General features: G+C 35.1%; 1 protein-coding gene across 1 annotated transcript in view; it reads left to right on the top strand.

Moving 5' to 3' along the window:
- The first annotated feature begins 1,799 nt into the window (after nt 1–1,799).
- Nucleotides 1,800–25,688, top strand: part of LOC145670792 (aromatic-L-amino-acid decarboxylase-like) — a 101,887-nt gene continuing 77,998 nt past the window's right edge. The window contains exons 1-4 of the mRNA XM_081739537.1: nt 1,800–1,884; nt 12,019–12,355; nt 22,260–22,311; nt 24,024–24,094. Of these exons, the coding sequence (XP_081595663.1) occupies nt 12,041–12,355; nt 22,260–22,311; nt 24,024–24,094 (438 nt within the window). The 5' untranslated portion in view covers nt 1,800–1,884; nt 12,019–12,040. The remainder of the gene's footprint in view (nt 1,885–12,018; nt 12,356–22,259; nt 22,312–24,023; nt 24,095–25,688) is intronic.

The following is a 25,688-nucleotide window of genomic DNA, read 5'->3' as shown; positions in this document are numbered from 1 at the left end:
CACGCATGTATATGTACGGATTCCTATAGTCTTGAAGGCACTTTCATCTATTCATTGGAATATCAAATCTACTTGGACCTTACTTAACATCAAACCTATTTATCGCAAATTACTAGCCATGGGTCATACAATAGATTTCATTCACGCCCTCAGCCATATCAACATAAAATCAAATAAAATCGCTGATAACCTATCTAAAAAAAGCAAGAGACCCAGGAATTATCGCCAATATCAAACTTCTCCCTCTAAATTTTAAATATTACATTGATCAGATGATTTCTGAGTAATCTGTCATATGGAAAAACAAAAAAACGAACAGGTTCTGGAACTTATTATTGGGAAATAAACTCCGCTCGCTTTACCACATGGAATGCCCTGTGTTCTTGGTCTAGATCCAAAATTATTCTATATTATAGACTTAGGTTCAATTCAGCAATCACACCTTACCTCTTGTACAAAATTCGCAGGAATACTTCACCTTTATGTTAGTGTGATGAACAGGTAGGCACTTTGGATCATCTTCTCTTTCCTCTCTCTTATCTAAACATAGGACAATAGTTATGAAAGTTTTACATCAACGTTATGACTACGGCCCATTTTCAATTAAACAACTTTTGACAATTGATAGGTTTAGACATTTTGCACTAACTACATCATTACCTTTTTTCAAGATAACGGTCTTGCACTCTGAAGAAGTATAGCATTATTATCCGGAATCTAATAGTAAATATTATACTTTATATATATTAAGCATCTTTTCTTCCGGTGAAAAAAAATAATTGCTTAATTACACTTTACATAGACCTATATTCTTACAAACATAATATCAGATCTTATTACCAAACTGAACTGTTACTCAAATTCAATTTTTCAATTCCACCGGAAAAGGCCTAATAGCACACCTTTCAACTAACAATCATAATTTTACATCGTTTTCTATATTAAGGATGTGGGTGAAACAGACTTAAGTCTGCATTCTTCAATTTTTAACACCTATTGTTAGGAGAAGTGGAAGTGGAAATGGAATTTGTGGAATATAGCTTGTAATAGACGATGTTCTCTTGAAATGAGTTTCGCATTGATAGTATTTCTTGTAACATTGATTAATAGTTAAATACACAGTAAAAAGTGTCACGCTGTGTTATTCGATATTATATAATTAATTTTTATCATTGCTAGTGCGTTTTGTGAGTTTGCCATAAATAATTAATTTATCCTCAGGAAAGATAATAATAAGAGGTATATTGGCATTAGCAGGAGTTGCAACGCTTTGAATATAATGCCATAAAAGTAATATATATAGAATTGAATAGCTGGTGTAGATTTGATTTACTTCACATACAAAAATGAACAATAAACATGACCATAGCTTCAATATCTATGACAAACAAAGCTATCCGTTACATATTTGATGAAAATTTTCTACACTTTCCGCTGATAAAATACTAAACTGTGAGAACTAAACAAATAAAACAATAGCTCAGATAATATTGTGATTATGAGACATCCTTTATCCAAAGACGAACTTATTTAATGTTTAGTATTCCTAGTAGAAATGTTAAGTTTGTAAAGGCAACGTTAAACGGGAAGTGAAATGAAATTTTAACGAAAACGTCAGCATTCGTTTTGTAAATAATACAATTAGACTATGTGTATAGAATTCGGAATATATGTTTTTACTTAATTACTGAAAGTATAGTAAGCTCAGATACTTTACGTGTTCCATCATATTGGTTATTAATATAGCCGTATAGCCGTTGGTAATAATATCTTTTTTTCTGTCTCCCAACGTATATAAGTATATAAATAACTGTACTCAAGTAGTTTTACAACAAACAGCTATATTATAAAGCAAGTGGCAGAAAGTGTTTAAAAAATCATCAGGTGAGTTAATTAGTAACTTATTTACATAGTACTTGCGAACTTTAGTAATTATGACAAACAGTGCGGACAATTTTACTATAGCTATAAGTAACAATTATTTATTTTTTATTTATTAACTTTTTTGTTTCTAACAAGTAAACCTTACGTTTGGGTGAATCGAGTTGCTGACTGAGACACATATGAAACAGTAGTACTAAATGTAGCCAGTATTTCAGTGAAGTTTTAGGTGCGAAGCTCCAGGGGTTTAGGAGATACAGCTACCAGAACATCACATAGAAGTACAGAATAGTCTTCATACAGTTGGAGGTAAACGCTCTGTAAGACCTCTAATAACGACAAAAGATGAATAACAAATATATGGGTACATATTAGGACTAGGGGGAAGTCATATAGTAAGGGTATACCTGACGGCGGCCATCTTGAAATCCGCCATTTTGAATTAAGGTTAAGTTTTTAAAATAGGAATAGGGTCATGTGATACATGATTTAAGGCGCAAATTTAATCAGAAGAACAATGGTGACGTTAATTTTGATTTACGCGCAATTGGTAAAAAGTTACAGGGAAATTAAATATTGTTGCAGCATATGTATTAGTCCTTTACCCCACCTTGTAAATTTTGTGTTAATGATAATAATTAAATAAAAAGCAGATGGATAAATATTAGGTCTATGGTAAGAGTTGCCTTGATGGCGGCCCTGTTCAAATCCGACATTTTGTATCAGACAAAAGTTTTAAACAAAACGCATAACAGTGACACCTTATTAATAGCAATTTTTACCATAAATCCAACGGTATAATCATTTTTGCTTTATCATTAACCAGCACTTGTTATCGCATAAACAAGTTGCTAATTTAAGGAAAAATGACCAAAGTGGAATTGAGTCATAATTGAACTTGGGTCTTTCTTCCAGAAAAGTCCTCAATTAGTACAATCAATATGTAGTTCAGAAAAGAGTGCATGACTTGCACAAATGCTCTGCTCACAGTGAGCACACCTGACAAAGGCAATCGAGTTACACTTGACACATTTGTCGTTAACAATTCCGTCAAAGCAGTAGTCGTAAGGAGCGATCCATTTAATTTTGTGCTGGTTAATGATAAAGCAAAAATGGTTATACCGTTGGATTTATGGTAAAATTTGCTATTAATAAGGTGTCACTGTTATGCGTTTTGTTTAAAACTTTTGTCTGATTCAAAATGGCGGATTTGAACATGGCCGCCATCAAGGCAACTCTTACCATAGACCTAATATTTATCCATCTGCTTTTTATTTAATTATTATCATTAACACAAAATTTACAAGGTAGGGTAAAGGACTAATACATATGATGCAACAATATTTAATTTCCCTGTAACTTTCTACCAATTGCGCGTAAATCAAAATTAACGTCACCATTGTTCTTCTGATTAAATTTGCGCCTTAAATCATGTATCACATGACCCTATTCCTATTTTAAAAACTTAACCTTAATTCAAAATGGCGGATTTCAAGATGGCCGCCGTCAGGTATACCCTTACTATATGACTTCCCCCTAGTCCTAATATGTACCCATATATTTGTTATTCATCTTTTGTCGTTACAAGAGGTCTTACAGAGCTTTTACCTCCAACTGTATGAAGACTATTCTGTTCTTCTATGTGATGTTCTGGTAGCTGTATCTCCTAAACCCCTGGAGCTTCGCACCTAAAACTTCACTGAAATACTGACCACATTTAGTACTACTTTTTCATATGTGTCTCAGTCAGCAACTCGATTCACCCAAACGTAAGGTTTACTTGTAAGACTTTAAAAAGCTTAATCACTGCAAAATTAAAATACCGCTAATTTTACAGTAATTATGTGATATCTTCAAATAGATAAAAGATAATCGAAATGTGGAGCAAGAAAGATCTAGACAATATTATTTTGCATGAGGTACTGTTATCACGAGCTACTTAGTAGCTTTCTGTTTAAAGCTATTCCTAAACGCGAAAATAAATGCCAATTTTCGAAATAACTGGAAAACGAAAGCAGATAAATGAGTCGTGATAACGGTATCTCATGTAAAATAATATTGTCCAGGGAACTCTTGTTCAAATTTCGATTATCTTTTATCTGTTTGAAGAAAGCACTTAATTACTGTAAATTTAGCGGTATTTTAATTTAAGTGATGGGGCCTCTTAGTTTCTGTATATATATGAAAGAAGAATTTCCGACTGACTGATCAGCCCCTAGAGCAAACCCCTTAAAACAGAATCTTGAAATTTTGTCAGTATATAGAATTTCTAAAAATGAAATCTTTTAGTTTAACGTCCCACGTTAATGCCCTTTAGGCTAAAGTAGACATGGAAGAATTGCACAGAGAAAAATCCATTATCCGGACAGCGTACATTGTACAAATATACGGATTCCGTATGTTTACTATGGAAAGCTATAAGGAGCATACATTATCCATATGCAATACACGTACTACCCTTTTTACACTTACATGTTACATCATACCGCTGCAGGATATCTGACAGTCTTCCGTATATTACATAGGTTAGCTATATGTCACATACTTCCATCTGTATTTAAGATCCTGACCGTTTATACCTAGGTATACAGTTCTTTCTTTCATATGGAAAATACGTATAAATAGAACACTTATACGGAAAGTATTATAAAACACACGTTTTCAGTTATGTGTTTGCTGCATGATAAACATCATGCAGTCCAAAAGCTACATGATTTACGCATGTAACATACATTTTCACATACTCCACATAGTTTTTCTCTGTGTGGTGGAATGAGAATGTGGAAGGAAACGGGAGTATCTCAAGACAACCCTACGAACATAATGTTGACCACCACAAACTTACTTGGCCGGGTATCGAACCAAGGACCGCACGTACCAGAGGTAAGCGCTCTACCACTGAAACACCGTGTCCCGAATTAGATAGAATTTATGACTTAAGGTACCAGTAAGGAAGGATTTTTTGGACATTCAATGTGAAAGAGGGAAATAAAGAATCCAATTACTGAGTCCATATCTCAGAACATCTTAAGGTTAGGGACATATAAAATTTGATATTTGGATTTCTCATTTATACTAATTAAACATATGTTTTAGCGTTTTTAGATACTTGACCTACGGGGCGCGTTTGGAAAGTAACCTCCGATTGGTCACTGTGCGTGAAGTAATGGGGGCAACACTACCATGTTTGCACAGAGGTGCGCGGTGGCTCAGTCTGCATCCAGCCGTGGAAGAGTGAAGGTTATCTGATCACTAGTTCCACTTTTGTAGAGTCTCAAAATGTGTGCTGCAATAGAAAAGGCCGCTAAGTGCGAGGTGCGAACTGTTTTATGTTTTCTCTTATGGCAAAACAACATTCGACAACAGCTATTCATCGGGAACTTTGTGCCGTGTATGAACCAAGTGTGATGACTGAAGGAGTTGTTCGCGAATGGGTTCGTTCATATAAATGTGGACGAACAAAAACATTCATGTCGAAGAGAGGAGTGGGAAGTCATCAGTGGTCACTGATGAACTCGCTCAGAAAATTGATGGAAAAGTTCGTGAAAATCGACGTTTCACAATCTGGGAGCTTTCCGATGAATTTCCAAAAATTTCCAGGACTGTGTTATATGACGTCGTTTAAGATGCGGTCACAGGCACACACGGAGAATTTTTTATGCTGATGGAATTTCCAAACTAGTGCAAAAATATGATAAATGCTTGAATGTTTATGGAAACTACATTGCAAAATAGAGCAAAGGAGTAGTTTCAGATGTATATAATAAATTCTTCTTATGTACTTTGGTGTTTCTTTTTTTTAACCAATCGGAGGTTACTTTCCGAACGGCCCTCGTAGAATTGAAGAAAAATGGGTTGGGATTCTCTAAGATGCCCATACGAACAGTTAGAATTTCGTGCGAGACTTGGAATTTAGACGAATTCTATGTGAAAGGTACGGATAGAAGAACGCAAAATACTGTCCTTATTAACACGTAGGGTAATTTGTTAATCTTAAAGGTATGTCCGGAAAATAATGTCCTACAGTTTATTGTAAAGCAACTGCAGGTTGCAGCGCCCTCTATCCGCTGCTATCGATGGTGGTATAACTCAACTACCAAGTGAGTGCTTGCTCAGTGGGCTCCGAGACCTCGGAGGTAAACGACGGGTAATTTTGTAAACCTCTGTTTCGTCTCTTGTACAAGTCGCGATACACCACTCACTGGAACAAAGGTACGCGATCAAGTTCTATGTGAAATTCGGCAGATCTGCAGCGGAAACTTGTTCAATGGTTCAAAAGGCCAAGAGGTCAATGACGAAGCTCGTAATGGACCTCCGTCAACCTTTTTAGAAAAAAAATAAAATAAACAAATAAATAAAATGAAATCGAAATAAAATTGATTGTGTGTGTGTATTTGTATTAGTGTATGATGTTCACGTTCCTTAGGACTATGAATTTTGTAAATGTATCACTGACAGGTGGTCGTGACACATACTGCGCCCAGGGCAGGTATGCTACCAACAATCACTAATCCATTCACCAGGCCAGTTGTCCCCGGAAAATGGAACTCAAATTTTGCCCAAAGAAGATTTTCCCAGTGCATCTTTCATCACAACTCGAAGCCCAACATCCAGGCCTGCAGTCTGTTATCCACTACCCGTCATGAGAAAGTTTGCGAACCACAAACCACCGACCACCGACCTCAAAGTTGAATTGGCAATGATGACTACTGAAACTGAAATTTTTTTGTACTGGCACTTTTCCAGGAAAAATATCCACAATAACTTCCAAACAGAATTTTAGTGCAACAGAAAATTTAAAAAAGAAAATCCAAACTGAGAATTTTGAAAAAGAAACTAAAAGAATAAATTTTACTTCAGAATTCGGTTGTTTCTGTTTCCGGCTGTGTTAAGAAACCTCTGGATCTTTCACAGCTGTAATCTTTTATTATAGAACTGAGAAAATTTCATGTACTGCTATTTTGTGTACTTTCAGTTTATCAAACACTTTGTAAACCTTACTGTATTCTTGACTACATAAAATTACAGGGTTGGATTTCCCATTTCTGCTTAAAAGAAAATTTTCAGTTGTACATTTTATTTACATAAGAACTTTTACATTTACGTTTTATTTACATAATATTTGATATAAACTTTGCTGAAGAGAGTATAAAGAATGAAAATTTTGATAAAACTCTTATTCTCTCTATTGAATTCTGTGATATTCTCCTTGAAATCAGAAATGAAGAGGTTCTACTGTATAATTTTTCGATTTAAACAATCATTGTAAACCACGCATGTTCTATTTGCATAATTCCAAATTAAAATATTTAACTCTCTGTATTTATTTATATATTCCCAGTATTTTCTTAAGATGTCAAAGTAAAATTTTTTTTAAAAAAGAAATAGACTAGTTACACAACATAATGAAAAAATGAAATGAAATCTTTGAGTTTTACGTCCCACGTTTATGCCGGTTAGGCTAAAGGAGACGGTGATTATGATGAGAAATGAATGAAATGGTGGAATGAAGAAAGTGGGAGGAAACGGGAGAACTCCGAGAAAACCCACGCACACGGTGTTACAACATAATGAAAATCTCCAGATCACATTAGGCCTAAGTATTAATACTATGGTAGGTATTAATTCTCTGTGACTATATGTGCAATTATGAGTACTATTCTACAGCACAAGACTGGTTTGAATAATTTTGTCGTTACTATGAATTTAAAGCCATTGAATTAAAAACCAAAATTACATTTTCGTTCTCCAAGACTTTCCGCCTTATGCAGAGTCGTTTTGACATATGATTAGCGTCATACTAAAGGCCTGACTACTGCACGAAACATATGTTAGTCGAACTCTTTAGTATGACACTAATTACGCGTCAAAACGACTCTGCATAAGGCCTTTTGAGTCTACCAAAATATTTAGTTAAACAGTAAAATACAATCATTTTACTCTTTGGAAGGAGGGATTGAAACAACACTAGCCACAAATCATGTTAGTTGCCTTTTCCATGCTTCCAAAATTCCAACTTCTGCCAATAAAAGCAAAATTAAAACTTTCAAATTGTTATATTTAGTTTAACTTAGTTTTCAGCCAAAATAAGTGTTCAGTTCACGGTAATGATCAAGATTTAACTACCAGCAAGCAGATTAAATACGTTTTAAAAATCATTTGATAGTACTTTTTTTCTTTTACCTAAGATATTTTTCCAAATCGGTTTATTTAATAGATTTTCTGCAGCAAATTTAGTACAATACTTCTTTATGAGCTTTATTAATTACATTTCAGTTGTCAAACACACCTCACTTCTGATAAAATTAGCAAAACTATTAAATATATTGCAGAACGAACATCAGAAACGATTGGCTTCCATTTGCAATCACCATCAACTAACTAATCTCGACGCCAGATGTTTCTCAACGCAGGAGTTTACAAGCCTCTTTCCATGGGAAGGCTTACATTAAAAGATATGAAATGTAAACATATACAAGACTATGAACATAACCTGCCATTTTTTTTTTTAAATAATCAACTGATTTTCTGGTTGAAAATATTTATCCCAATTAAAGAAATCGAATATTTAGAAAATGATAATACTAAAATGAAGTCAATTTTGATAATTTAGAAGAATTCTCCTGTAACAAAATTGATCCTAGTAACCCTACATTTACATTAAAGTTGGGGAAATCAAGATCTGACTAACTAATTTACATAAACGGAAAACTAAAAAGATTGAATAAATATTATTAATACCCAAAATTTGTAAAGAAATTTGTTACAATATTATAAAAAATTAACACTGTAGAAAAAAATAAAAATAAGATTCCTACAATTTACCAACATATATTGGACAACTCGACTTGCACCGGCTTTGTTTTCTTTACGTACTTGTTAGAAGCCATACCGTTTAGAACGGAAAACATCCCTCTCGCAATGTTACACTTTTGTTCTCAGCAGAAGACTCGCCTTATTAGCAAGGGGTACTTGTATACGCCTTGGCGCTGAGTGTATGTATGTAACAGCACATGTTTTACAGAATACGTTTCCCGCATCAATTGTTCAGGTTTCTTGTCCAGCAACCTACTGCTAGAAAGGGAATGGTTTGCAAGATATATGTTTTCACATCACGATTTAAAACATGATTGACACACAACGGACAATTTTGTCAACTGGTTTGTTGAAACCGGAAAGAGTTAAGTTTTTTTTACCACTCGGTTTGAATAGAGAGAACCTATTCTACGAGCGTTGAATCCATCCATAAATATATATATGATATTTCAATTAATAAAGAACCTCTTAATTTAAACTTCTAAACCAGGCTATTAACTATCTACGAACTCGAAGTTATTCCTTGCATGAACTTATTTAGTGAATGCAGTTTTAAAAATGGCCAAACGTAATGACGTTCTACGAATTATGCATTCATGCGCAGTGATGGTATAAACAGAGCCGTAACTTGTGGGGGGCAGGGGGCAACTGCTGCCCTAAGGAAGCTTCCCGCCGTTCGAGGGAGTCTGTTTTAAGACAAAATTTTCTTACTCCGTATACGATTCAAACATGAAATTATAAATGAAGCATCAAACTGTTTCATTACTTTACATAAACAAAACATAACACAAAAGGTAAATAAAACAAAAATGAGTCTTGGACCCATTTCAGTAAAAAATGTCTACTATTAGGGGCCCTAGAAATAATATTTATTCGTATGGCTTTGAGATTTGTCAATATTGTCCCCTTAATTAATTTGTCTTGCATGAAACGGGCCCAGGGGCGCAACTAACGGTTCCGCAGACCTTACTGTGCGGGAGAGCTCAGGGGCTCCGGGGGTTCCATAAAGAATAAGAGCAAGATAGAAATAGGGGTCCCAAGAATTAGCAAAACAACTTTTCAAGGGGGCCGAAATACGCGTATTAATACTTGCCCCCCAGAAAAAAATCTAAGTTAGGCGCTGGGTATAAATATGAAGTAATATCCAGACATGCATTACCTAGGTATATGCACTATGAAGCTTGGTTCTTTCATTTGGAAATCAGGTGTAATGGATGTATGTACAGGGTAGCCCAAAAGTAGGTATACAGTACCATACTCATCAGCTCTTGCATTTATATGATTTCTTATTGTTATCCATCAGGTAAACTTAGTTTCTTTAATATTTGTTCTTAATGTGTTTTTACTTACATCTTAAGCTCGGAAGAGTCAAAGCAAATAAACCAATTAACTAGAATTTTATACTTGATCAATGCAGGGGTGTATATACCTAATTTTTTACCACCCTGTATATTAGGACAGTATGTCGATATCACTTTAAAGGACAGCATGTCGATATCACTTTAAAAGAAAAACATGAAAATATACAAAAATCCCAAGTTTAATCATTACATACCAACACATCATACATACCTACAGCATAACATACGCATAAACTGATACAGAAAGATCAATTATTTACATGTATATGATACTGAAGAAGTGTTTGTCCATGGCGCAATGAACAACACTGGCTTCAAACTACAATGAATGAAATGTGGACGTAAATTCCCAAAGGTGTAAACAAATGAACTATGGAGGTGCGGTAATCAGTGCTAGAACTCTCACTTCTGGTGCATAGAGTCTCAAGTTCAATTCTAGCTCCCGGCAAATAGGCTTTGTGTTCAACAAACACTATGCTTGTTTTCTCGGGGTCCTCCTGTGTCTTCCTACTTTGTTCATCGCATTATTTCCTTCGTTATTATCATCACCACCTTCTTTAGGCTCAGAGAATAATCGTGAGGCATTCAACTTAATAAACCATTGTTCACCACTGGAGAATAGCACATACATACTTTTTAACTTTAGTGCAACAGATGCCCAGTATGGAAAGATTCCATTGTACTCTGGCCAGAAGCACCATTTTAGATTGCCTTCTGAGTTTAAAATATATAGGGGATTAGATTGCCTTATGCAGAGTCGTTCTGACGCGTGATTAGTGCCATACTAAAGAGTTCGACTAACATATGTTTCCTGCGGTAGTAGGCCATTAGTATGACGCTAATCATACGTTAAAACGACTCTGCATAAGGCCCATATTCTTTATCTACGTGAGATTCCTTACAACTGTGGCGAATCTTGCTGTTAAGCAAAATCTAAAATAACAATATTTTCCTCAACACATTTATAACCTCATTAAAAACTACTTTGGATTTCACCATGTTCAGGAGGCATTAGCTTCTGAGGTTTATTACTTATCTGTTCCACGTAGATCTGTAAAACTAATCATTTCGTGAAATTCTGCTATCAAAATGACAATATGGTATTGTATCTCTACAGCTAAAAATTGCTGTACAAATCTTTGTTGCATGGTATAAATAAATTTTCTGCCATTAACAATGTTCACTGATCAGACTCAACACTTATACAATTCTGCCAGTACGGACTCTCATTCCATACTTTGGATAGACAAAGGTTGCAAAGCTTTCATCTGTTTTCATATATATCGCACAGTGCTCTACCGTAAGTACTATAATATGAAATGTTGTATTGCGTATAGAACTTCCGTGTCAGAAATTTCTCATTATAAATTAACATATAATTCAATTGATACAACTTGTGCCTTGTGACAGTTGCTTTCTTCTGTTTTTTCCCTCCTGCACATGGTCATAACAATCAGCCAAAAAGGACTGTTTATATGGCAACAACACGTTCAGCCAATTATAGTGGCTCATTTCTCTCGCTCTGCAGTGGTAAACATTCCACCCTCTCCGCGCGTTGCCAGTTTGAATATAAGCAAATGCACATTGTTTTAGTCGAATATCAACTTGAGTAGTGGACCTGCTGGTTATTGAGAGCATTGTTTTTAGTTCTCTTTTGTGTCATTTGATTTTATAAAACATTTATTTACAGTGAATAACTTCGTGTTTTGTGTATACTACTCGTATGGTTTGAATACCTGACGTAAAAATTGGCAACACAGCATTGAGAACCACGTGCGTGCAGCGAGCTGTCACAAGGGACAAGTAGTATCAACTGTACTGTAATTTATGATACTAAATTATGTGAACGATTATGCTATACAAACACTAAACTCAACTAGTTTTAAATATATTGAGTTCATGTAAAGCAACTTGGTTTCAGAATAGTGCAATCTAAATAATTATTCTTTTTAATTTTCAGCTACAATCTTTTTTCTGCAACAATGGACATTAAAGAGTTTCGCAAAAGAAGCAAAGATATGGTGGACTTAATCTGTCATTATTTAGAAACCTTAAATTCCAGAAGAGTCACTCCAACTGTTGAACCTGGTTACCTCAAAGACCTTCTTCCACAAGAGGCACCACAGAAGCCAGATAAATGGAGTGATATTTTACAAGATATTGAGGATAAAATAATGCCAGGCGTTACTCATTGGAACCACCCACATTTCCACGCCTACTTTCCTAGTGCCAACTCTTTCTCATCCATTTTAGGAGATATGCTTTCTGATGCGATTGGCTGCATTGGTTTCTCATGGGTACGTATAATTTAACTATCGACTTAAGTTTTGTCTATAAAGTACAGTATTTTAATTTTTGGAACTTTGGAAGTTTCACGCTATACTTTACCGGAGTTTGAGTCCGACTGGAGTCAAACCTTGGTTCAGCTGAAAATGCTACCGACGCGAGGATTCGTCCGCTGTTCCGCCTGAATATTACTCCCCCTTCTACTTCATTCCTAGATCAACCCCTCTCCGAACGGATTCCAGGGCTCTAAAGAAAGGAAAGTCTTGAAAATGGAATTTTTTTTAAAAAAAATAAAATGTTACGAGCACTAAACGAGATGCTTTCTTCCCGATCTTCTTTCATACAACACACGCTGCATAGCTGGAAAAGGAAAATGTTTCTCTAATTTTGACTTTTAGGGAATAGCTGCACTGACTTTCATTCTTCTGTATAATTAGTATAAAGAGGAAAGTGGGTAGCCAGAAAAATAATTAGAAATTAATTAACGAAAAATATTGCCAAGTTACTCATTAAAAATCTTAATATCTAAATGAGAGTCAGCTCAGCTAGATCCCTATGTAGCAATGATCAAAGATTTTTTCTTTTGTCTAAATTAAGATGAGAGATAATCTAAACATGATTTAATAGAAAGGATAACACTGAATTTGGATAACACTGATAGAATTTTTAATTTAGATCAAGAAACTAGCAACGTGTAACATCTGATGAAAACATTTGCACTAAAAAAGTAACATCCTCCTCCTTTTCAAGTTCTACTGTAAAGGTTATTAATAAAAAGAAATGAATGTGATACATTTATGTTGAAATGGGACTCTAAATTTGAATGACTGCAAAATTACATAATACTGATATGAAATATTAATACAAACGGCATTTTAAACCAAATAACGATTGTTTACTTTAAGCTCAAGATTGTAACAAATTTTCAAATTATAAGTTAATTGCCATTATTTTATCTGATAAATTTTGAACAGTTTTCCTACTGTATACAAATTACTTGCATTGACAATACCAGATATTGAATATATGGAGAAACTGTTTAATTACTTAAAAAAAAGAAAGTTACTTAAAAAAAGAAAGAAAGAAAGAAAGAAAAGAAAAGAAAAGAAAACTTTCAGGAAAGTGATAGAGAATATGAGATAAAAATCTTCCTTAATGAAAATTTAAGATTGTAGGGGTCATGACCTTTAATTTTGAGAATTTAGAAGAGGATTGACAAGAAAAGTGCAGTATAAAATGGCTAGGCTTTTTTTCGACACCCGAGAGCGATAAATTACCATGGTAACAGCGAGGGTCCTTGTTGGACGTCGAGCAAGAGATGACCACTGCTCTGGTTCTTAAAAGTCATTCTCTCTGTCCAAACTCCAAGACAAGAAAAAAAAATACATATTATGTGAAACAAAAATAGAAAAATAAAGTGCAAGTTTTTATTTAAAAATATACATAAAATTGTGGAAGGTGACGACTTTCATAGAAGATACTGCATATCTCCAAAATGCTAGTTCTTTCATGAAACCTATTACTTCAATTCGATGAATTAGTCTTGAGTTAGAATATCTCAAGAGAATGATGAATTTTGCAACTATTTTATGGAAGAGAATGAATAATTTCAGCACATGTGTTCATGTTATCTATGAACAATACAACGTATATTATTGATGAATTGCCAAACCAAAGTTATACATTAAAGATGACGTCCTGTGTGAATACCTCTCTCCAGATATTCTTATAATCCCTAGGGACATTGCGTAATACTTGAAGAGAAAATAAAGTCTCTTATTCTCAGATGTTAGTTTAGTTCTTCAAACGTGGCACTTGACAATACTATACCTTAGACTTAGTGATCGCGAGAAGAAATAGCACTGTGGCAAGTACGATCTTGGAGACTATAATGTAACTTTGCTTCAAAGAAACAAAGTCGGTAATTGTCTTACAACAATGGTTGTCATTCTGGTCGTGTGTGTGATTTTACTCAGGCTTGTTAAAAGCAGGAAGTGTCAATTTTTTATGTGAAGTTATGTAGTTAAAGTACAAAATTTGTTCACATTGTGGTATCATGTTAAGTTGATGTCGAGCCATCACTAGTTTCAAGATAAGTTAGATCCTTAAAGTCATGGAATTCATAGTGCACCACATTCACACTCCATTGCTATGTAACGAACGCTGGTGACGATTTCGTTGAGAATATGTAAAATTTCATTAGTTTACGAATCCATAGTAGCAATTCCTAATTTTGACGAAAATGACGTTGAACCGTCATTGCCCTATGATAATGACATTGACCTATATCATATTATAAAGGTAACCAAGAAACTTCTATCGCTTTTTGTGTAAGACTGTGTTCCATTGGCCCTCACACCGTGAGTTGAATGGGAATGGAGATAAGGCGAAGGCCAGGTGTTGGTGTGGGTATATCTAACATACTAGCTGAGTGTGGCAGTTCAGTTACAAAGTGAATTTGCGTAAGGACAGAGGAACATGGGACCTCCACAGAGTGTCATAATGGCGTGTATGCTGTACTAGTTCAAACTGAGTCAAATGCCGCAGCAGCGGGCAGAAAATATGCCAGGCCTTTGGTGAGGGTGTCGTGACTACGCGGACAGTGCAGCAGTGGATTAACAAGTTTAAGCACGGTGACGAAACACTCGAAGACACACCACCTGTCGGAAGACCAACACATGTACAAAATGAAGATCTTCAGGCAGCAATTTAGGTGGACAGTGGCCAGAATGTAAGGAACTGGGGCAACAATTCAGTGTGAGTGTAGAAACCATTCGGCAGCACCTCCATCAACTTGGGAAGCACTATAAGTTCGGTCGATGGATCCCACATGATTTGCCTTCGGGTCAGGAGGCAACGCGAGCAGACCCTTGTGTTTCTTTGCTGTGAAGAAGGAGCCATTTCTGGACAGGGTGTTGACATGTGATGAGAAGTGGGTCATGTACGAAGCTCCATGCGCTATCATCATAGTGAAACGTGACTGGAATTCTTGAAGTTTCCAGCTTTGATTGGTGATTTCAAATCTACTAATTGTTTCAAGGGATGAATGCCGTGACATGACTACTTCCATATGTTTATATAATTGAAAGCATTCGAAGTCTGTAATATTTACATGTCAAGATAAATTTCTCCTCGAAGTCTGAACTAAAACAATTATGTAAACATATGGATTAACCAAAGATCTGTGAGTTTAATAAAATTTCAATTAAAAATAAAACACAAACATTTTAATTTTAAACGGCACGGCAAACTTAAGTAAAAGATAGGTAGAGATAAAAGATAGAATCAGGGGAGAGCTTAAGCTGTTTGGTGTACAGGTTCGGTTTTGCCAGAAAGATACGTTACCTTCAGATGTTGACTCAATTTCATGTTCCAATCGATCAAGAGCGAGATCCGAGGTTTGTCCTCCCCAAAGTAATTCTCTTCTTCAATCCCAAGAAGAGCCTGCAGTCCAGTTTTGTTTCACGCTTCTTTTTTCGGGTTCCATCCCTCACCATATTTCTCCAAATATGGTAATCGACGTCCAACAAGACACCTCCCATGACTTACGTATGCTACTTGACGTCACACACGACGTCTTCTATGCAGGTTATCCACCTCCGAGGCGATGTCCTCAAGAGACTCACTTGAGAAAATTGAACCCGGCAAAAATTCGATGTTGCAGCAGGGAAAAAAAACAACCTCAGGGAAGGATCCGAATGGGGCACTCAAGTTGCCGAACAACATGTATCAGGCATGAAAGAGGGTGTGAAACTATGTACATATGCAAATTTATAGCGGCTGAGGGCAACATGGAAAAGCAGGAGAGCCGGAAGAAATATGGCCGACTGTAGGATCCAATAACACAGAAAGCTAAGAATATATTTGTTCTACGCGTAAATGGCTACAGAAATTAAGGCCAAGTGTTTAGTAGTAGATGCATGATAAGGTGGCATATGAAATAGCACTGAAATTTTACCAGGAGTTCATTGGTATTAACCATTTTGTAGTAACTTTATTGTGAATTGAGAAGTAACATGCAAGAAAGTCGTGAAAGGATGTTTAAACAAACTGCGGAATAACCTGTTGGAATAATGTTGACACAGGATGCACATCTAGAAAAATATTACAAAGAGCATTTGCACGTGCAAAGAGCTGGTAATATTTCAGTGTAAAAGGTGGATAGTTGTTGTCATGTTGAAACACCCGACACAAAGGAGGGCTGGGAATTATAGGTACAATTACAACGTGATTCTTCGTTCTTCTCAAAGAAAATAACACATATCATCACATAAGCAAGTATAGTCATAAAGGTACATACCAATCTATGAAGGACAGTTGATGTGAACAGTATCTATAAGATTGTGATGAAAAACAAAGAGCTGTTCTCACCTGACACGTTATCATCTATCTCTAACGTTTAATATTTTTCGACCACTGGGCCAAGTGGACTTTGTGGTGGACAAACACCGTGTGCGTGGGTTTCCTCGGGGTTCTTCCGTTTCCTCCCACTTTCTTCATTCCACCATTTCATTCATTACTCATCACCGTCTCCTTTAGTCTAACCGGCATAACTGTGGGACGTAAAACTCAAAGATTTTCGACCACTGTATCAATATTCACTAATAACTACATTTCTGATCTTCACAAGGATTATTGTTGCATGTCACAAACTAATAATGACACAACTACCTGGAGTTTCATATTCATGCACACAAGAAGAAATAACTTTTTCATATGATGAATTAGAATATACCTTTTCATTTTCTAGCACTTCAACAGTGGCTCACCGACCAAGGGCACATTTACCTTCTTACCAACCACTCTATCTTACTTGACTACTTTACTGATAACGCAGATACTAATTATGAGCTTCCTTATTTTCTGTCTGCAAACTGGACACACAGTAGGTAACACGGACTCACCTTTGGTCTCTTCTTTCTCTGTCGTCAATGACTATCTTTCCCTTACTTGTAACTATTCTGCATGTAAACAAATATTTCCTTTGGTCTGTATACAAACCAAAGTTCTCCAAGCTCTAGCTTTTGCGTCGTACTAGTGAGTCTATATCACACTTAATGTGTCCTTCTTGCATGTTACTTCTCCACTCACAACAGTCACTACAGAATGGTTAACACCGATGTATTCCTGGTAATATTTCAGTTCTATTTCATGTGCCACATGACCCACTTTCTCTTTTATACTGCGAATCCAAATGCAAGATGGCCACTTTCAATATGGCGGCCATGTTATTAATTACATATAGTAGATTTTATGCATCTACTACTAAACATTTAGCTTCATATCTGTGGCCATTCACGCGCGGAACAAGTGATTCCATAGCTTTCTCTGTTGCTGGTGAGCTCTACTGTCGGCCATATTTCTTCCGGCTCTCCTGCTTTTCCATGTTGCCCTCAGTTGCTATAAATTTGCATATGTACATAGTTTCACTCCCTCTTTCATATCTGATACATGTCGTTCGACAACTGGAGTGCCCCATTTGGACCCTTCCCTCGTCAGACTTTTCAAGGAAAAACACGGAAGATAGAAACTTCAGTGATTTTCATCTTTTTGTTGTAGAACATGGAAGCAATCACTTAAACACAGCATTCAGCATTGCTTAATGAGTTTACGAATAAACAGCATAATGAAAACATAAGCGGAAATAAAGAAAAGATGAAGGACTTGGAGGATGTTTGCCTTATGTGTAGCATTTAATGAATAAGAGAAAGAAAAAAGAAAGAATATTACAGAATGCTATATGAGCCTTGATGCTACATGGTCATAATTTTTTAAAAAATAAAGATTTTCTTCAATGCTGATTCCAGTGAGATTCGAACTGAAGGCCCATATTCCTCAACAATAGGTTAGCATCCCATGAATCGGTTCCAAAACAGCAGAAACCAGCACTGCACCAGAAGAAGGTCCTTCTGTGTGTTTGGTGAACTACTCGAGATATCGTAATCGGGAACTGCGACCAGCTGATCAGAGCATCAATGCAATTGTGTACTGTCAGCAGTTGAGCCGTGTTCAAGGAAAACTCAAAACTCTGGAGCCAGCACTTCATATTCGCAAGGGGTCTTCCTGTTACAGGACAATGCTAAGCCTTACGTGCCTAGGATGACCCAGGACACCATTCTACGCCTTGGATGGAAAACACTATTGAATCTTCCATACTTCCCGGACATTGTACCGTCCTATATCTCCTGTTCAATGGACATTATCACCTGTTCCATTCCTTGGACAATCACCTTCGAGGACACCATTTCAAATCCCCAGCAGAGGTGCAAAATGCACTTGATACCTTCTTCGCTTCATGGCCCACCAAGTTCCACCGTGATGGAATCCATGGCCTTCCAGAAAGTTGGCAGAAGGTCGTCGATGCTGATGGGAATTATTTTTGATCTTCCTGGCACGTCTTAGGTGGCATACCGATGTTCGAAGATAGTGTTCGAAAAGCGACAGAACTTCCTTGGTTACCTTTATACTTAAACACTATTAACCTTTAACTTTAGGCGCTCTTAGTCTTTGATGACCTCTGACCATGACCTGATTGAAGGTATTTTAGGGATACACACTTTTTTAAATTTGGTAATGGTACTAGAAGCCTGGAAATGGAACGGGTATATTGTCTCAGTGCTAGGGTGTTCACCTCTGTTGCGAAAGGCCACTGACTTGACCCCAGGCCATGTAAATTTGTTGTGACAACATTGTGTCCGCGTGTTTTCATTGCATTGTCCCATTTGCTTACAGATTGTCAGGCAATGAAATCCTTCATAATAATGACTTGAATTACTCCTCCGTCTCCTTTAGAATACCATATATAACCATCGGACGTAGAAGTGGAATCTTCCATTTTGCCCAAAGTATAACTATGCTATTCCCTCAATTCGTATATATATTTTCATTTTTTTAAAGTTATTACACATATTAAATATAGCTTGAAGAAACATACACCAGTTTAGAATGCACAGAACACTTTATTTGACGAGAAGAGCTTGTTTAACATCACAATTCAAAATGATATGTCTAACTATTATGGCGATTAACACAATTATATCTTATAAACATTTTCTTGACAAAGTCTAATTAATATCACCATAGCAACATAAAACAGAAATATATGAATCAATCTACAAAATATTTCTTTCCTTTTTTCTTCTAACTTGTGGCTAGTGATTGAGCACTGCTGCCCTGATTACTATCGAAATATACAACGAACAAAATATACTGTACAACATACAACGTTATCGTTGTAAAATGAGTACATGTTTTTGCCAATAATACACACTTTACGTTGGTCCGTATTGAATTAGATATTAAGGAACCAAGCTACGTGTCCTATACCCCTGTCAAATTAAACATCTCATTGGTAACAAGATAGTATCAAGAATGACCTTTTATTTTATTTTTCACGATGAACTATGTTGGACCTCGGGCTATCACTTTTCATAACATAATTTTGTCTATTGAACCTTTGTGACCATGTAAGTTTCTAGAGTGTCAAGAGTTCAGATGGTGCCTTGGACCATAGCCCTTATTCTTAAGGACCTCTTATTTTTGGATACCATTGTGAACGATGGAACCATATTGAGCCTCTGTGAACATTTATATGGAAACTGGACAAAGTTCAGTAACACAATATACTTATGTTTATATGACGTCACAATTATTCTTTTGCTAGAACTGTATACCTGGTATACTTAGGAGAAAAGAATTTGCACTATATAACTTGTTTTATTTTCTAGGAGTTCTGTGTTCTTGTTTACCTTGAAAATGACGTCACAAGTTTACATCTTGTTGATATAACCTTGAATGAAGTAGTGCATCACATTTGACTAAAATTTAAGTAAAACAATATTTATAGATATAAATAGTGTTCTATTTTCAGAAATGTATTTATGTATAGATACGTATACCGCGAACATTACAATTGTCATCTTGGTAAGCAAATATATTTGTTAGAGATTCCCTTAAAGGGAAAATACTACGTTATAATTTTAGTTTAGACTTCCATATCTCCATAAAAGTACAATGTGTGAAGGGGAAAAGACAACTGAGAAATTGCAGTAAATAACCTTTAGGAGTGAAGGAAAGAATATTCTTAGTTGACACTTGTATTAATACATTGTATTTTGAAAGAACATATCATGTTTCATTGATCTGTGTTTATGACTCGTTTTGATGAAACAAAATGAGATTGAGATGAAACAACATTTTTTGAACATAACACTTGGATTTAGTATTTTTAGTTTAATTAACATTTAACCTTAAATGATGTATCACACGGACCTCTTGATGCTCATGGCCTAACTCCAAAATTAAAATTTTACAGGTGTGAAATTTAAATTTCAATATCTCATGAATAATCCATATTTCTGTTATGGTGGCAACCAAAATTAAAACTATGTATTTTATGGTTTTATAAAAAATTTACTGTTTACAAAAAATATTTTAAAATAAGTGCCGACCTATAGAAGTGAATGAAAACATTAGTCCTCTTTTTCGGTTTTGGAGTTAGGCCACTTGATATCTTGGTTTCAAAACAATTTTCAACAAGTTATTTTTTGCAAATAAAAAATTTTTCAACAAAGTTTTTGTATCACTGCAAAACGAAGTTATTTTAACACCTAAAAGAAATTGTAAGTAGAAATTTTCAAACGATACATACATTTTTAGTTTACCTCATATTTTCTGGTTACATCACACTCCAGTTTTATTTTACTTTGTATGCAAATTTGGGATCAGAAATACCAAACATTTAGAACTGTGAATTAGTACTCTATTTCTACTTTTATGTTACAAACATGCTGGAAATGTTCGAACTGATACTTACTTTGTTTAAGAACACATATTTCTGTCTCACACGTATTGTTCATTTAATGCTTCTTGAATAGACTAGTATTTACAATATGATTATATTTCAATCTGTAATATTTATTAATTAATGGGTAAGAATTTATAGTGATAATTTTTTCGACACTCAACATGCAATCTGTATAAATGTAGCACACATTGTTCAAATTTTTTTTTTATAGAAAAGTTGTCTTACTTTACAAGTCAACAGCATACATCATACAATAAAATACAGTTGTAAAAATTAAATCACTTCTTCATGAACAAACATGTTTTTGTTTAAGAATTAAATATTTTACTACTCAATAAAAAAAATTAAAAGAAAAATGTGAATACAATTGAAATAGAAATATTTTTAAGTGCATATTATTTTTGAAGGCCACAATGGGAGGCCTTGAACGACAAAAAACTGATAAAAATTTTCACCAGAAGAGAGTATTGATTAGAGTGGATAGATGAGTAACAATCCGTGAGCTTTCTGCACAAGAGAGCTACGGTGACAAAACAGAAAAAAAAAAGTGATGGAAAATTCAAGCTATACAACGTTCAAGGTCAAGCGATCATCATGTAAAGAAAAACTCTTTTACTTTTTATTGAATGAGAATTCTTTGATGAAAGATAATTTTGAGTTGCACATATTCTACGTATATTTTTCTTCAAAGAATGATTGATAGCTATTTCAAACTTTGTAAAACTATTTGATTGTCGATTCTAATGTTTCTTCCAAAAATAAAACCACTTAGACATTATCCTGTAGAGATACAGCTTTTTCAACAAACATTTTGGCATCTGCCTCCTGTAAAATATATTTTCGCAATAATATGTAGGAAATTTTAATCCTTTAATCTGAAATAAATCTCTCAATGGTAATGGGACAAAGAAGATCAGCTCTTGTTATATGGATTGAATTTATTTTTAGAGAAGAAAACATATTTTCAAAAAGAGAGGTGTGGATTAGAATTTTAACTATTTTTTAACTCCTTCTAACTCCTTTACATTTCATTCAAACTTTTATAATAAAATGTGTTACAAGGATTTATATCATACTGGGCGAACATAATTATATATTACACTTTTCAGGCCTCTTCCCCAGCATGTACAGAACTCGAAACAATAGTACTAGATTGGTATGGTAAGTACATTATTTTCGTAATTTTAAAACATTGTCTGCTAAAGTTTCATATAAGTTTGTTCTTTGTATCAAGCGAAACTATTAGAAATAATACGAGACTATTTGCCTCTCTACTTCTTATTTCATTTGGCAAATTTTACAACAAATGCATTCCAAGCGAAATGAGCACACGGGTGTAACCATCTTCGATTTTCCTCGTGTTTTGGTATGTTATGAGCAGTGGCGTATTTACGATTTTGTTTCGGGGAGGGCTTTGCTAACTTTCGGGGGGGGGGGGCTTTGCCTGAAAATGTGAAAATTCTGCAAGATATTTCATATATTTTACTATAGTAAGTAAGATTTCGGAGGGGGGTTCTTACTTTTTTTATGTTCCTCTGAATTTCTATGTGTACTGTTACAAAGTTTCATGCTCCTCACATTCACCAAACTGTAACTACAAAAATTTTAATATATGCATGTTTGAAGCATTTTTCATGTGTTCAGTGCCCTCTATCTTGGAAACCGTGAACCATCAGCATCTGCCATATTGCATTTCAACACCTCTTGTGATACCTCATAACATACCAAAACACGAGGAAAATCGAAGACGGTGAAACTACAACATTTTTCAAAATTGATTGGTTTCGCTTGGAATGCATCAGCAATATAACAACTGCACAATATCTCTTCTAATGAAACACAGTAAGTTGGCTTCTCTCTGGCATAACTTTATATCTCTTTAGCTCACAAATTTGTTAATATGGCTTGATTCCAGGGACGGATCCAGGACGGACTTATGGGGGGCGATGGGTTGTAATACTGCTACTTAGAGCTACTTTTAAGAGCTCCAAACTCTAGGATGGGTTTTATTTATATATAAAAAATAAGAAAGTTTCCTCTTCTGGGGAGGGCGATCGTCCCGATCGCCTCCCCCCCGGATCCGCTACTGTTTGATTCCATTGTCTCTAATCACCCAATAGCCTAAGTTCCAAGTTGTTAAAGGTGAATTGATGGGAATCTGTTAACACATATTTTCGGCAAGGTAACTTTAGAAATACGAGTTTTTTGTCCTATAAATTTTATCTCGACAAGCTAAAGAAATAAAACTATATATATATATACACCAGAAAAGTTTGTTCAAGAATTGGTAGTACATTAGGTAAGCTTTTCCTCTCTTACTAGGGAAGGTCGCAGGATATTACTCTGACTTCATATCGATACTATGCTCATTCGACTCTTTTTTAACATAAGAAATGATTAGGCAGCCTTATGGTGGCCAATATATTTTATCAGTCTAACGACTCGGTGTATCACAAAGGAGACAATTGTAAAACGGCATTACCCTTTACCCCCTCCCTAATAAGTGCCATCAGCTTGCAAAATGCGTACGTTTTGATCTCATCACTCTGTTGGGCACCTAAGGAAACCCTCCGATACTAAAATAAATAAATAAAATAAAATAAAAATAAAGCTCCTATCTTAAAAAAATGCTTACTTCAAACTTTCTGCAAAAACTGTTCAATTTTGAACTTTCAATGCTTACATGCGATCGAGGATTTTTTTCCGGTTGCCTAATTGTTTCACATGAAAAAAAAGAGAGTAGAATGAGTCGATATGAAGTCAGAGTGACTCCCCGCGACCTTCCCTAGCTAGAAGAACATATGATAGAGGTATGGATGTGAATATTATTAATTATATTTCTTTAAAATAAATTTCTATAACTTTTTTTGTAGGGAAAGCTCTTGGAATACCATCAAACTTTTTGTTTCACTCAGAGGGAAGCAAAGGAGGTGGAGTCTTACAGGTATTGTATAATTTATCATTTTTTCAAACCTATAATTAACATGTTTCTAATGATAAATGGTTATTTGGTCATTTACAATATCTAAGACTGACCGTTTGCTTATTTCTAATTTTGAAATGAGGCTTTATAACGATTTTAAGTGCAAGGTGAGCTGTACACGGAAATACCATGTGAAGTAGAAGAACACTATAACTGTATCTAGATAATGATTTTCATGGAGAAGTTGCTAAGTATGCAGCCTTTAAGCTCAAAAAAGATAATTCGCTTAGTGAGAATAGAAAAAACGTTTCGATGTAGTTGAAACAGTGATCTCGACTATAAGGTTAGCATATGCGCTTTTGGCGTTGGATTGTCCTGGGTGGGAGTTCGTGTAATTCTAATTCCGAGTTAAATTTTGGATTCACGTCTCATATGTTCTCGCTGCTGAATGAATTGCTAAACTCAAATCAAATTCAAACTGTGTGATTTCAGAAAGATTGCAAAGAATATATGTGATTCTGGTTGCTTGGTGGTTCTGTGTTCGATTCCCGATTGGAGAGAGCATTGAACACATTACGGTGGTTTGGATTCCACTTAAACTGTAGATCCACGTTTCGTATAGCTTTGGTGCTACAGAAGATTGTTTTACCTCCATGATAACGAAGCATGAATTCACCACACGTTAAGAAAAACTGTGACGCCACCAGCAATTGCATTCCACGTGATACTCCTGTCTTACAGCAATAGTCCTGCAGCAGAGTTTCCATTGCAGGAGATTATGTTGAAGAACACTTTGGTCCAAACGATCCCATCACTCCTGACAAGTTTTCCAAAGACTCTGTTGCGGTATCTAAGTAAATTAATACTAAACCGCTCGGATAGAACGTTTTGTGGTGTTTTCTCAGGTTAAATATAGAATTAAAGATTTGGATTTCAACTAAACAAATATAACAAATTTTATTAATAAGCCAAATGCGGAAACAAATGTAAAAATAACTTCTTAAAAAAGAAATATTTAATTCAAATGAATGTAAACGAAATGTCAAGTAATATCGACTATCCGCGAACTGCACAAAATAGCAATTTAAGAAAAAGTTTACTAGATAGCATGTTATCTGAATGTACAAATTAAGTTTCAAATTAATGTTCCTTTCCAGTCGGCATGCCAAATATAGAAAAAGACATACATACCAAAAGTCTTCTTGTATTAACATCTAATAGTCCAATTCAAAGTAACTTTTCTTTCGTCAAACTGGTTTACGACACAATTTTCTTTTTTATATTCACTTTTCTCACAACTCAACATGAATGCAATTCCCACATAACTAATAGAATTTTCTTTTCACTTTTAGATTTTCACTGAATGCCAAATATAATACTAATATAAAGTATAACATGCTTAAAAAAAAGAAAAATTTTGCCTACATAAGAAAAGTAGGTGTTTCGATACGTACCCTGTCTTCATAAGTGAAGAGGGGAGGTTAGATGCACAACCACGAAAACTCGTAGAGGGCACCACCTTCCACAAAACAGTCATGAGACAGGATAGCCAACTCGTAAGCTTCTGGGATAGTTACCTATCTCAGAGGCTTACTTCTGTTGGAACTTCTTTACT

The sequence above is a fragment of the Thermobia domestica genome, chromosome 2 (genome assembly GCF_964235325.1).
Source record: "Thermobia domestica chromosome 2, izTheDome1.hap1.1, whole genome shotgun sequence".
In the NCBI taxonomy this organism is placed as follows: domain Eukaryota; kingdom Metazoa; phylum Arthropoda; class Insecta; order Zygentoma; family Lepismatidae; genus Thermobia; species Thermobia domestica.
This window is presented reverse-complemented; position numbering and strand designations above follow the sequence as displayed.